The 14,071-nt window shown below is 42.1% G+C and overlaps 1 protein-coding gene across 2 annotated transcripts in view; it reads left to right on the top strand.

Moving 5' to 3' along the window:
* Positions 1-14,071, top strand: part of LOC129696206 (protein FAM135B-like) — a 408,722-nt gene that overhangs the window by 329,024 nt on the left and 65,627 nt on the right. For both annotated transcript variants that reach the window (XM_055633862.1, XM_055633863.1), the window contains 3 exons: positions 4,722-6,774; positions 8,502-8,668; positions 12,278-12,369. In XM_055633862.1, coding sequence (XP_055489837.1) covers positions 4,722-6,774; positions 8,502-8,668; positions 12,278-12,369 — 2,312 coding nt within the window. The remainder of the gene's footprint in view (positions 1-4,721; positions 6,775-8,501; positions 8,669-12,277; positions 12,370-14,071) is intronic.

Here is a 14,071-nt window from a genome sequence, read left to right as displayed (position 1 = left end):
TCCCTTTAGCCACAAGGGCCACATCTAACTCCCTCTTAAATATAGCCAATTAACTCGCCTCAACTACCTTCTGCGGCAGAGAATTCCAGAGATTCACCACTCTCTGTGTGAAAAACGTTTTCCTCATCTCGGTCCTAAAAGATTTCCCCCTTATACTTAAACTATGACCCCTTGTTCTGGATTTCCCCAACATCGGGAATAATCTTCCTGCATCTAGCCTGTCCAACCCCTTAAGAATTTTGTAATTTTCTATAAGATCCCCCCTCAATCTTCTAAATTCTAGCGAGAACAAACCGAGTCTATCCAGTCTTTCTTCATATGAAAGTCCTGACATTTCAGGAATCAGTCTGGTGAACCTTCTCTGTACTCCCTCTATGGCAAGAATGTCTTTCCTCAGATTAGGAGACCAAAACTGTATGCAATACTCCAGGTGTGGTCTTACCAAGACCCTGTACAACTGCAGTAGAACCTCCCTGCTCCTATACTCAAATCCTTTTGCTATAATAATAAAATAATAATAATTTTATTTATAGAGCACTTTAAAAACAAACATAGCTGCAACAAAGTGCTGTACATCACTAATCATTGACAAAAAAGTTAATACACACCAAAAAAAACAAAAAGAAATAGTAGGAAAAGACATGTAAAATAAAGAAACATCAAAAACACCACAAACAGAAGCAAAGCCTCAGGCATGGTCCAAAGCCAGGGAGTACAAATGTGTTTTAACACTGGATTTGAAGATGGGCAGTGAGGGGGCCAGTCTGATGTGCAACGGCAGGGTGTTCCAGAGTGCCGGAGCAGCAACAGAGAAGGCTCTATCTCCTCTGAGCCTCCGACTAGACCTCGGTACCTCCAGGAGCAGCTGACCAGCTGACCTGAGGGACCGGGCAGGAGCGTATGGGTGGAGCAGCTCAGAGAGGTAAGGCAGGGCGAGCCCATTCAGAGATTTAAAAAACAAATAACAGTATCTTAAAATGAACTCGAAAGTGCACCGGGAGCCAGTGTAGGGAGGCCAGAATTGGCGATATGTGTCCCTCTTTCAAGTCCCTGTTAAAAGGCGAGCAGCTGGTGAATGCTAACATACCATTCGCCTTCTTCACTGCCTGCTGCACCTGCATGCCTGCTTTTAATGACTGGTGTACCTTGACACCCAGGTCTCGTTGCATCCCCCCTTTCCTAATCGGCCACCATTCAGATATTAATCTACTTTCCTGTGTTTGCCACCATAGTGGATAACCTCACATTTATCCACATTATACTGCATCTGCCATGCATTTTCCCACGCACCCAACCTATCCAAGTCACCTTGCAGCCTCCTAGCATCCTCGTCACAGGTAACACTGCCCCCCAGCTTCGTGTCATCCGCAAACTTGGAGACGTTGCATTCAATTCCCTCGTCCAAATCATTAATATATATCATAAATAGCTGGGGTCCCAGAACTGAGCCTTGCGGTTCCCCACTAGTCACTGCCTGCCATTGTGAAAAGGACCCGTTCACTCCTACTCTTTGCTTCCTGTCTGCCAACCAGTTCTCTATCCACATCAATACTGAACCCCCAATACCATGTGCTTTAAGTTTGTATACTAATCTCTTATGTGGGACCTTGTCGAATGCATTCTGAAAGTCCAGATATAACACATCCACTGGTTCTCCCTTATCCACTCTACTAGTTACATCATCGAAAAATTCTATAAGATTCGTCAGACATGATTTACCTTTCATAAATCCATGCTGACTTTGTCCAATGATTTCACCACTTTCAAAATGTGCTGCTATCCCATCTTTAATAACTGATTCTAGCAGTTTCCCCACTACCGACGTTAGACTAATTGGTCTGTAATTCCCTGTTTTCTCTCTCCCTCCCTTTTTAAAAAGTGGGGTTACATTAGCTACCCTCCAATCCTCAGGAACTACTCCAGAATCTAAAGAGTTTTGAAAAATTATCACTAATGCATCCACTATTTCTGGGGCTACTCTGGGATGCAGCCTATTTGGCCCTGGGGATTTATCGGCCTTTAATCCATTCAATTTACCTAATACCACTTCAGTACCAATACAGAACCAAAGTAGTTATTCAATTGGTCTGCCATGTCCTTGTTCCCCGTGATCAATTCACCCGTTTCTGACTGCAAGGGACCAACATTTATTTTAACTAATCTTTTTCTCATCACATATCTATAAAAGCTTTTGCAGTCAGTTTTTATGTCCCCTGCCAGTTTTCTTTCATAATCTATTTTCCCTTTCCTAATTAAGCCCTTTGTCCTCCTCTGCTGGCCTCTGAATTTCTCCCAGTCCTCTGGCAGGCTGCTTTTTCTGGCTAATTTGTACGCTTGATCTTTTGTTTTGATACTATCCCAGATTTCCCTTGTTATCCACGGATGCACTACCTTCCCTGATTTATTTTTTTGCCAAACTGGGATGAACAATTGTTGTAGTTCATCCACGCAGTCTTTAAATGCCTTCCATTGCATATCCACCGTCAACCCATTAAGAATCAATCGCCAGTCTATCTTGGCCAATTCATGTCTCATACCCTTAAAGTTGCCTTTCTTTAAGTTCAGGACCCTTGTTTCTGAATTAACGATGTCACTCTCCATCCTAATGAAGAACGCAACCATATTATGGTCACTCTTGCCCAAGGGGCCTCGCACAACAAGACTGCTATTTAACCCTTCCTCATTACTCAATACCCAGTCTAGAATAGCCTGCTCTCTCGTTGGTTCCTCTGCATGTTGGTTTAGAAAACTATCCCGCATACATTCCAAGAAATCCTCTTCCTCAGCACCCTTGCCAATTTGATTCATCCAATCTATATGTAGATTGAAGTTACCCATTAGAACTGTTTTAACTTTGTTGCACGCATTTCTAATTTCCTGTTAATGCCATCCCCAACTCCACTACTACTGTTAGGTGGCCTGTACACAACTCCCACTAGCGTTTTCTGCCCCTTATTAAACAATGAGAAATTGAATCTCACCAACACTACATAACACGTGGCTAAACTTATGGTTTAAACTAAGACTATGTACGGAAAACTATCGGGCACGTCGTAAAACTTACTTTAAACAATTTTTCCCCCCTTTCCCTTTATCTTCTTAACCTCTATCCTATTTTGAGAATTTCACCAGGTCACCGGGATACTCACAGCTATGTCGATACAGGCCCACCAGCTGTCCAGCAGAGCAGAAAGAGCAAGAGTTCTGGCTTGACTCCTGTTTTTATACCTGAGCTTCCTTTGAAACCCCCAGGTGGTCCTCTGGATAAAAGGGTTCTTTTGATGATTCCCAGTTTCGATCTGGCATGAACAATAGGCTTCCGATGATAAGGGGTTTGCTGATGTCATGATCCCTCAGCCTGATCGTTATCCCATCGCCTGGATGGGCTCCTATTGTCTCGATGGATGGGTCATCCAAGATGGTGATTGTGCTTGTGCTGGCCTGTTTACCACCATCTGCTGAGGCTTGGTTCCTTCCTTTGTGTATCCAAGATAATCTTGTTATCTCCGTCTCAGCCTTTCCTGTCCATACCATTCGCACAGAGGTGTGATGCCCTAGTCCACAGGCCAGACAGGTTTGAAACTTGAAACTGCTATTTTTAGCAAACTTATCCACTTATCTGAGGTCTTGCATAATTTTGGAGTTTGCCCCAAATAACTTACAGAAGGTTTTTTTAGCGTTCTTTTTTTCCAGGACTAATTGTCCTTTTTTTTGTGCTTTGCTATTTTTAGACTTACACAATGTGCAGTTTCCTTATTATTCCTTTTTTTCTCTATATGTTTTTTATTGTAGTAGTAATGCATTAGAAATACACAGTCTTCAAATGTTATGGTGAAACTATGATGTTAACAGTTTGAAAGATTTCCATGCTAAATGTATAAAACTATAATGAGTTTTCTTGTAAGATGAAGTGAATCATGATAAAAGCCTAAACAATTTTGAAAACTTTCTTTGCTGGCAGAGAATAGGTAGACAGTCCGAACTTTTTTTCCCAGGGAGGAAATGTCAAATACTAGGTGACATAGCTTTAAGATTAGAGGGGGAAAGTTTAAATAAAATGTGCATGTTTTTTTTTACACCGAGGAGGTAAATGCCTGGAATGCCTTACACCGAGGAGGTAAATGCCTGGAATGCACTGCCAGGAGGGGAGATGGCGGAAGCAGATGTGATAGTGGCACTGAAGAGGCTTTTTGAAAGGCACAAGAATATGCAAGTAATGGAAGGATATAGATCTCGTTCAGGCAGAAGGGATCAGTTTAATTTGGCCTCATGTTTGACAGATATCATGGGCTGAATGGCCTGTTCCTGTTCTGTATTCTGTGTTCAGCAAGCTCATGATCAATTAACTCAATTGTTTCTCCTCATTCTATGGCTAAATCAGGCCTCCTGATATGCACCCAATTTCTGCTTCATTCCGTCTTAAATTCAATAAAATGCTCACCTTGGATTTCTTCTTAATCATTGCATCCTAATTTTAAAAAATGCATTATCATTTTGATGTGGACTGAAATTCCTTCAATTTTGTGCTTGTGCATCAGCAAGACTTTCACTTCAGCTCAGCACACTGGTCATGGCAGTTTGCTCCTTCAGAATGATAATTGGAAAATCACTGGTTTGTGTTGCACTTACACACTGAGCAATTGTCTTGAGATTGTTGAGTACTCTGTTGACGCTTTGTTTTTGCTCTGCTTCATCATGTTTTGTCTACTTTACCTTCACAGCAAACCACAAAGTTGACAGCGGCACATCCAACAAGGAGGTGGGAACTGAGCTTAACCATGTATTGGACACTCGCCTTTCAGAGTTTTCAAATTTACCAGCTGCAATGAAACAGTGCCAGCAAGTGCAAAATAGTGGCTCTGCTTCTGATGCCTTGATGCTTACGACAAGAATGCCCGGATCACAACTTCTGAATGAAACTGTTTCCTTGGGAACGATGTACAACTCTGTGGATTTGGCTGCTTTTGTCAGCCAAGAATATGACGAACTCAATGAGATTGAAATCAAAAGCATTCAGAGCTTAGAGGTGGACAGGTTTGTTGGACAAAGTCAAGGAGAACTCTCAACAATCTATGAACATCAGATTGAATCACTCAGATTTAATGAAATTTCAACAGGTTCTGACCAGCAAGAAAAGGTTTCTGAATCTGCAAATGCAGCATTACTCAAACAAACGGAGACAGCTTCAGACTTGACATATATTGAAAGGATCCTCAGAAACAAGGATCCTTATCAAGGAGATGCAGTGTTAGTTTGTTCTTCAAGTATAACAGATACAAATGAATCATCCCTATCTAACGACTATGAAGTTAGTGAAAAGGAGGAACTTAATGAACTGTTACATCCTGCAGTGAGCTCTGAACATGTTGACAGTGAGTCCGTCGATCAAGGATCTGTGAAAAGAAAAGTTGAGAATGCTGACTTTCCTGTTACCTCTGAGGTTATGAAACGGTCCCTTTCAATTATATCTGACTCTGGCATTGAGAGCGAGCCCAGCTCAGTGGCTTGGCCTGAGATACGCAAACCACAGGATTTATCTTGCGACCGTGACCTCATGCAACAGATAGTCAGGGCGCAGGCGAACCATAGGAACTCGCTGGAGGGTGGTCAGACAGAGAGCGGCACCAGCCTGCCTAGCGGCATTCAGGCTTCCTTAACATCGATCAGCTCGTTGCCTTTTGAAGACGAAGAAGAGGTGGAACTCAGCAAACTGACAAAATCAGTCTCAGCCCCGCAAATCAGTAGCTCTGATCAGTTGGGAGGAACTCCTGACTCATTAGCACATAATCAAACAGCGGATGAAAGAGACTGGGCCTGGGGATATTCCACAGAAAAGGCAGAGGGAGGCGAAGATGAAACAGATGAGACGCAACGAGACAGCAGCAATGTTTTTGATTCCCCTGCCGGTAAAGAGATCCCACAAAACAGCCCAGAAGCATTGCCGCCGAATGATGATTGTACAAAGGTTTCTGAGAAAAGCTCCAGTGAGACAGTGGGAAAGAATCAGAGGACATCCGATAAAGTGAATGGTAATTGCCGCTATTGTGCGGATGCATTTGATGCGAACGGGCCTAACGATAGCACAGACCATGCTGTTAAGGAGCTTATGTGCAAGACGGTGAATTTCAGTGAGTTATTAGATAGAAGCAGTATTACATATGATCCTAACAATCATTCAGAGATTGAACACTCACTATTTACCCTTTCTCAAGGGGTCCAGAATGACCAGCCCGGGACGTTTGGTGACATCATGCCAAACGGTGAATTTGAGCCGGATGGTGGCGGAGAGCTGTCCCCATGTAAAGCAACTTCTCAGCCTGAGTCAACAGATGCTTTGGAGGCAACCACAGCAACTTTTAGTGATGTGATTTTGAATGATCGATTGTGTCCTGAAGAACTACATGAAGAAAAGGTGGAGAGTGGAATGAAGACGGATCAGCACTGTGAAGGCCTTACCCAGTTACATGATGAGCTCGGGGGAGAGAAGAAGCCAGGTAGTAACAATGACGGTGAACTTGAGCCCCTAGTTGATGGTGGAAATTCTTCTGGAACCAGCACCTCGGGCATGGCGTTTGATAAAAGGAACATAGTTGAGGTTGTGAATCTCTCTGTTTCATGCACAGCTACGTGTCTGCCGTTTTCCTCCATGCTTAGGGATTCTCCGGTTGCCTTTCCTTCAAAGCAAACGGCGTCACCCATCACGAGGCAGCCCATGGGCTCTTTTGGGACTAATTCACAGGACAACGACGCAGAAACCAATGAGAGAATGGTGAGGTAAAGTTGCTCTCAGTTTTCTTTGTGAAAGATACAACTTGGAAACAGGGCCATAGGCCCACTAATTCTATGCTGGCCATTGATCACCCATTCCCACTAGTTCTATGTTACCCCGCATTCTCATACACTCTCTACATATTAAGGCCAATCTGCAGAGGCCAATCGACCTGCAAACCCACACAACTTTAGGATGTGGGAGGAAGCTGGAGCACCGGGTGAAAACACACATGGTCACAGGGATAACATGCGAACTCCACACAGACAGCACTCAAGGTCAGGATTTAACTCTGGACTCTGGCGCTGTGAGGCAGCAGTTGTGCCACTGTGCCAGTCTTCAGTCATAAGGTCAAGAATAAATCTTCCTGCCAATAGTAAATTAGATGGCCAGCAATCATTATCACACATAAACAGTATCCAAATTAACTTAGCTATGACATTATCACACCAGTCCCAAGGCAGCTGCTGAGTACTTTTGGAACCAAATCTAAATGTTTGCATTTGCAACCTTGGAGGTTAAAAAGCTGAATTGGGATATTTCTTAAAAAAATTAAAATACATTTACCCTGTCAGGAAAGTTTAAGTACAATAGGAATAAATGAATTTTAGAAATCTTTTGGACACTGAGTTGTGACTTACCTTGGGATCGGCTATCACCGTGAACCATCCAGCAGGAATCCCAAAGTGCCTCCAGATTCTGGCAGATTGTTGAGAGCTTCTAGTCTTTCACATGAAACATTAAACTTAGGTTTCACCTTCCTTGACAAGTCGACATAAAAGTCCCCGTGACATTATTGCCAATACATATTCCCTCCAATAGTTTTGCCATCAACTTTAGTGTCCCAACCCAAAACATCACCTATCCATGTTCTCCATGCTGCCTGATTGACTGAGCACTTTGTCTTTATTTTACTAACCTTGTCTGGTCATCTTCACTCTGCATGGGGCAGTTCTTAAGAAATACAAGATAGATAGATAGATAGATAGATAGATAGATAGATAGATAGATAGATAGATAGATAGATAGATAGATAGATAGATAGATAGATAGATAGATAGATAGATAGATAGATAGATAGATAGATAGATAGATAGATAGATAGATAGATAGATAGATAGATAGATAGATAGATAGATAGATTCTTCATCATCATCATCTTTGTTCCACCAGCTCCCGTGACGACACGTTGCCCATTCCTTCTCTCCAGAGATGCTGCCTCACCCGCTGAGTTACTCCAGCATTGTGTTAGATAGACAGACAGACAGACAGACAGACAGACAGACAGACAGACAGACAGACAGAGCGAGCCCTGTGAGCCACTTAGTCCACGCTTACCACAAATCACCCATTTACAGTAATCCTACACTAATCTAATCCAATTTTGTTCTCCAAAGTGTGTGGCTATTTACTATATACTTTCCTCTTGCATTTAACCTCTCAAAATGCCTCTCTTAATGTCCTGATTAAACTATAATTTCTCCGTCCTGATTTGCAACTGATTTGTATTGTACTGCATCCTTTCACAATCTTTCTCACTTTCAGATTCAGATTCAATTTTAATTGTCATTGGCAGTGTACAGTACAGAGACAACGAAATGCATTAGAGACAACGAAATGCATTTCTGCTATTCCACCAATTTTTATGTTGTTTGCAAACTTATTAATCAGACTATCTCTACATTTCTGTCCAACTCATTTACATATATTGCAAACAACTTTTGTTTTGCAGTTTTGTTCAGGCCAAAAATGAGTTGTTAAAGGGACTAAAGTTTGAAGGCATGTTGTACAGTGACTTGCCATTTCTGGCTTCCGATCTTCCATATTTCACCCCAGAAGAGGAGGAAGAGAATTTCGAGGAAGGAATCCACCTGGTGGTCTGTGTTCATGGATTGGACGGTAAGTGCCAACTGTTAATTTAGTTTTGAGAGTTTCAAGCAGCACTGAGGAGTGGAATTAATTACAAGCCTAACTTTATTCTTGCAATTGCTGGGATTCTCATTTGTGACCACATTCACTACATCTTTCGTTCCTGCAGTTTACCATTCCTGTCTCTGGGCTTGATTGGCCCTGTACTTGTCTGGGTGGTTGTTCACGTTCACAAGTTATAGGAATAGAATTAGGCCATTCAGCCCATCAAGTCTACTCCAACATACTATCATGGCTGATCTCTGCCTCCTAATCCCATTTTCCTGCCTTCTCCCCATAACCCCTGACACCCATCCTAATCAATAATCTGTCTATCTCTTGCCTTAAAAATATCAACTGACTTTGCCTCTATTGCCCTCTGTGGTAATGAGTTCCACAGATTAACTACCCTCTGACTAAAGAAGTTCATATGAAAGTCCTGATATCCCAGGAATCAGTCTGGTGAACCTTCTCTGCACTCACTCTATGGCAAGAATGTCTTTTCTCAGATTAGGAGACCAAAACTGTACACAATACTCCAGGTGTGGTCTCACCAAGACCCTGTACAACTGCAGTAGAACCTCACTGCTCCTATACTCAAATCCTCTTGCTATGAATGCTAACATACCATTCGCTTTCTTCTCTGCCTGCTGCACCTGCATGCACACTTTCAATGACTGGTGTACCATGACACCCAGGTCTCGTTGCCTCCCCTTTTCCTAATCAGCCACGATACAGGTAATAGTCTACTTTCCTGTTTTTGCCACTAAAAGTGGATAACCTCACATTTATCCACATTAAACTGCATCTGCCATGCATTTGCCCAGTCACCCAACCTATCCAAGTCACCTTGTAGCCTCCTAGCATCCTCCTCACAGCTAACACTGCCCCCCAGCTTCATGTCATCCGCAAACTTGGAGATGTTGCATTCAATTCCCTTGTCCAGATCATTAATATATATTGTAAATAGCGGGGGTCCCAGCACTGAGCCTTGCGGTACCCCACTAGTCACTGCCTGCCATTCTGAAAAACCTTCTAAACTCCAGCAAGTTAACCTACTCAATCCTGGAAGCATTCTTGTAAACCTCCTCTGGACCCTCTCCAGAGCCAGCATATCCTTCCTCAGAAAAATTCCTCAGATTTTTCTCATTCCACTTGCCAAAATCTAAAACTCATCTACATTTTTGCACCTTGTTATCTTCACATAACACTTCTGTGCTTGCTCTCTTACACTAGTTGCTGATGACACAATGTAATGAACTTAAAATTAGCATCCATCTTTCCACACCACCTCCTTGTTGCCGGCTTCACTCATTGTCATCTCCGGCAGCTCGCTGAGATATCTGTGCACTAACAGTTGCTGCACATTGTTCAGAACCTCCAGAATGTTATTGGGCCACTATCATTAGATGACAAGGCCGATCTTCTCGCAGATCCTCCCTTAATATCTCTGCCACTTTAATTCTCTTCTCTGCATTAAGATCTTCCTTAAAATCCCTCTCTGAAACCAAGCTTGCTGTTGTTACTGCAAGGTGACCCAGTTGTGTGTTACATTATCCAGACTTGGCACAGGAAACCTATCTTCAAAAATAGTATGGTATTTGTACATCTTGAGCTGGACTTGATATTCTACTGTAACTGTTTTGGTAATTCTTAAAAACCATAATGGTGGTTGGCCAAAACAGTTATGTATAATTTATGTATTATCAAATATAATAACTGAAGATGTTGGTTTATACCAAAGAAAGACACATAATGCTGGAGTAACTACACAAGTCAGGCAGCATCCTTGGAGAACACTGAAAGGCGATGTTTTGGGTAGGAATCTGAGTCTGAAGAATGATTTCAACCCGAAATGTCGCCTGTCCATGTTCACCATGATACTGTCTGACCCGCCAATATGCTCCAGCATTTTGTGCCTTTTCTGAATCAAATATAGTATCTTTCTGATCCAATAACATGCTAGTCAACAAATGAGGAGACCTGGCTTTAATAAGATGTATTGATGAAAAGTTTATTTTAAGAAAAAAATATTTAAAGAAAACAGGGTTAAGGGGCTGTCCCACTGTACGAGCTAATTCAAGAGTTCTTCCGCATTTCCCCTGATTCGAACTCGGAGAATTACCGTAATAGCCATGTTGAAAAATCTTCACGCGTCTTCCCGAGCTTACCGGATTTCCAGAGTACCTGCCGTTAGCGTTAAGAGCCGCTAAGAGACATCCCGAGCTCCGACGTACCAGCTACGTACATTCTACGTGTTTACCTCGAGTTTGATTTTTTTTTTACTCGGAAGAGCTCTTGAATTAGCTCATGCAGCGGGAAAGCCCCTTTAACATGTTTGAAGGCCATGAGGTAGTTCTTTCTCATCATTCCACTTTGAGCTTAGACCAAGCCAGATAACCTCCAATGTCAATAACAACTCTACCCATGCCAACAAAAGCACTAATTTTGTGTTCTCATCTCATTGAGCATCAGACAGTTTTATTAAGATTTCTTCAAAATTCTTTCTCAACTAGTTATTTAAAAAAAAACTTTTTGTGAACAAAGTTTGTTAAACAGATTTTAGGTATCTAATTGTATGTTCAATAAGTACGATAAATGACTTAAAATGTTCAACAGACGAATGAAGGTGGCGGGAGAGATCTTTGACAAATATTTTTATAACAGCATAGTTATAATCTGGAAGTCATTGTCTCCAGTGGTTGTAGAAGCAAAGTCAATAAAGGTTTGCAAAAGAGCAATTGATAGACACCAGTTTTATTAATTTGTAGGGCTTGGGGAAAATAGATTGAATGGATTGCTGTGCAAAGAGCTGGCATGGGGCCAATGGACAAAATGTCTCCAATGTGCATTAACAATGTTTTATACACTGTGCTGTCAGAGCAGCATTTCTACTGATGTATTAGTCTGTTCAATTCATTTTAGAATTAGGTCTTTGGGGTCCAGAATATCTTTTTTTCTTATGAGGCCTGACGTCCAACTCTTCCCCTGGCCTTGGCTCTAGAGACTCTGTCCTGCTGCTGCAGTGATGATAAACTTAGAAAGGAGCAATGGTAGATGACCAACACTGACCAGCAAGGCATCTATTGCTGGAACCCGTCATAGGTTGCCGAAATTTTCAACATGTTGAAAATTCAGTGGTGACCAGAAAGACGCTACGACTCTTTGGAGACCCCTCACGACCATACTGGCGACCCCTGGCGACATGTCGCGGGTGACCTCTCACGACCATAGGAGACCACACACGACCATATAGCATGTATGGTCATGAGAGATCTCCAAAGCGTTGTAGAGTCTTTCTGGTCGCTGCTGAATGTTCAACATGTTGAAAATTTCGGCGACCTATGACTGGTGCCGACAGTCGCCTGTAAAGGTCACGTAAGTGAGACAGGCCCTATACATTCACTTTTTCGACAATTCAACAAGACTATGACAGTCGCCTGCACTCGCAAAAGAAGTTGCCTAAGTGGGACGGGCCCTTCAGTTCCATAGATTTACTTGTTCCTGAACTCAGCCAGATTGGGAGCATGGATCCAATTGAATCTCTTCTCTTGCAACTACAGGCATTGAGACGAGTTAAAGAATGCTTCATTCTTTCAGGTAACAGCGCAGATCTCCGACTCGTCAAGACGTTTATTGAACTGGGGCTTCCGGGTGCCAAGTTGGATTTCTTAATGTCTGAAAGGAACCAGGTAGGGCACGATAACTTTACCTGAGCAACCTACTTGTGGAGCTGTTTTGATGATTGTTAAATACAAAATGCCAATGCCTTAACAAAAAAAAATAGTTCACGCACTGTTTCCAAAATGTATTCTCATCTTTTGCATGAAACTAAGCCCTTAGCTGCTCACTCAGGACAACAAAGTTGGTACAGTTTTGAAGATCATGGAGTTACCTCCAAGTTCTTGATCTAAAATTGCCTCTCAATTGGAGTTTATAGAGGCTTCCATTTTTCCCAACCCTCAGACAGTAATTTAACTTCATGATGTGACGCTGGCTGTAGAGTGCTCAAGGATATAGCTGTGATTATGGAGATCATACATCAGTGCAAATCTTGCTTGCCTTTCCATCTTTTCTGTCATATCCTGCTTCAGCAGGTTAGAAGCTGAATACATGGCAATATCAACTTATAGGTCATGCTTTACACCCAGTAAGGTGCTGAGGAACATTTGAAATACACAATGAGTAGAAACTGTTGTTGCTTTAGATGTTTCAGAGAGAGAACAGCTGGTATATATGCAAATTGTGCTCTTTCTCGTGTGACCAAGTCACATTTAGATGGTAGATACCAAGAACAAGAACAACAATTGCAGGGTTTCCTAATTTAAGTTTACATCCACATCTCATTCTACCCTTTTTCTTACTGCCTACAAATCTGAGAATTAATTCACATAAGATATAGGAGAAGAATTAAACCATTTGGCCCATCAAGTCTACTCTGCCTTTCTATCATGGCTGATCTCTGCCTCCTCATATCATTTTTCTGCCTTCTCCCCATCATCCTTGACACCCGTTCTAATCAAGAATTTGTTTCTCTCTGCCTTAAAAATATTAATTGACTTGGTCTCCGTAACCCTATGTGGCAATGAGTTCTGCAGATTAACTACCTTCTGCCTTAAGGAGTTCCTCCTCACCTCCTTTCTAAAAGAGTGCCCATTAATTCTGAGGCTAAGATCTCTGGTCTTAGATCATTCTGTAAATTTCAATGGGGTCGCCCCTCAACCTTCTAAACTTCAGCGAGACGAGCCCAGTGCTGTCAACCTACTCATTCCTGGAATCATTCCTGTAAACCTCATCTGGACCCTCTCCAGAACCAGCACATCCTTCCTCAGATATGGGGCCCAAATTTGCCCACAGTACTCCAATTATAGCTGAATCTTAATATGTTTGCAAAGTTTCTGAGACAACATATGATGCTAAAAGTCACTGATTAAGGAACAATATAGTTCAGTATTTAGCAACAGCATGCCAGTACACACATTTGTAACAGTCTACAGGTTCTTACTGAGAGTTCATGCTTTAATGTTGTAACAACCTGAATGTATTTAGCACACTTTAATGCTGCACAGATGTGTAATGTTTCAAACTAAACACTGAGTTGAAAAAGGAGACATTAGGTTGGACTTAGTTGAAGAACTGAACCTTTACAGTGGACAGTTTAGCAGATGTAGAGAGAAGATCACAAAGGATAGTGGGTGGCTGAAATGTGCTGTCTGAGGTGGTGGTGGTGGAGACAAATACGATGGTGGGATTTTACACAGCTTTTGAAGAGGTATATGAATATGCTGGAAATGGAGGGATATGAATCATGTACAGGCTGATGAAATTTGTTTATCTTGGCATCATGTTCAGCATCAAAGGGCATTTTCTTGTACAGTACCTTTCTGTGTTCTA

Source organism: Leucoraja erinacea, chromosome 4 (assembly GCF_028641065.1).
Source record: "Leucoraja erinacea ecotype New England chromosome 4, Leri_hhj_1, whole genome shotgun sequence".
Taxonomy (NCBI): domain Eukaryota; kingdom Metazoa; phylum Chordata; class Chondrichthyes; order Rajiformes; family Rajidae; genus Leucoraja; species Leucoraja erinaceus.
Note: the sequence above shows the minus strand (reverse complement) of the source record. Positions and strands in the feature narration are given on the sequence as shown.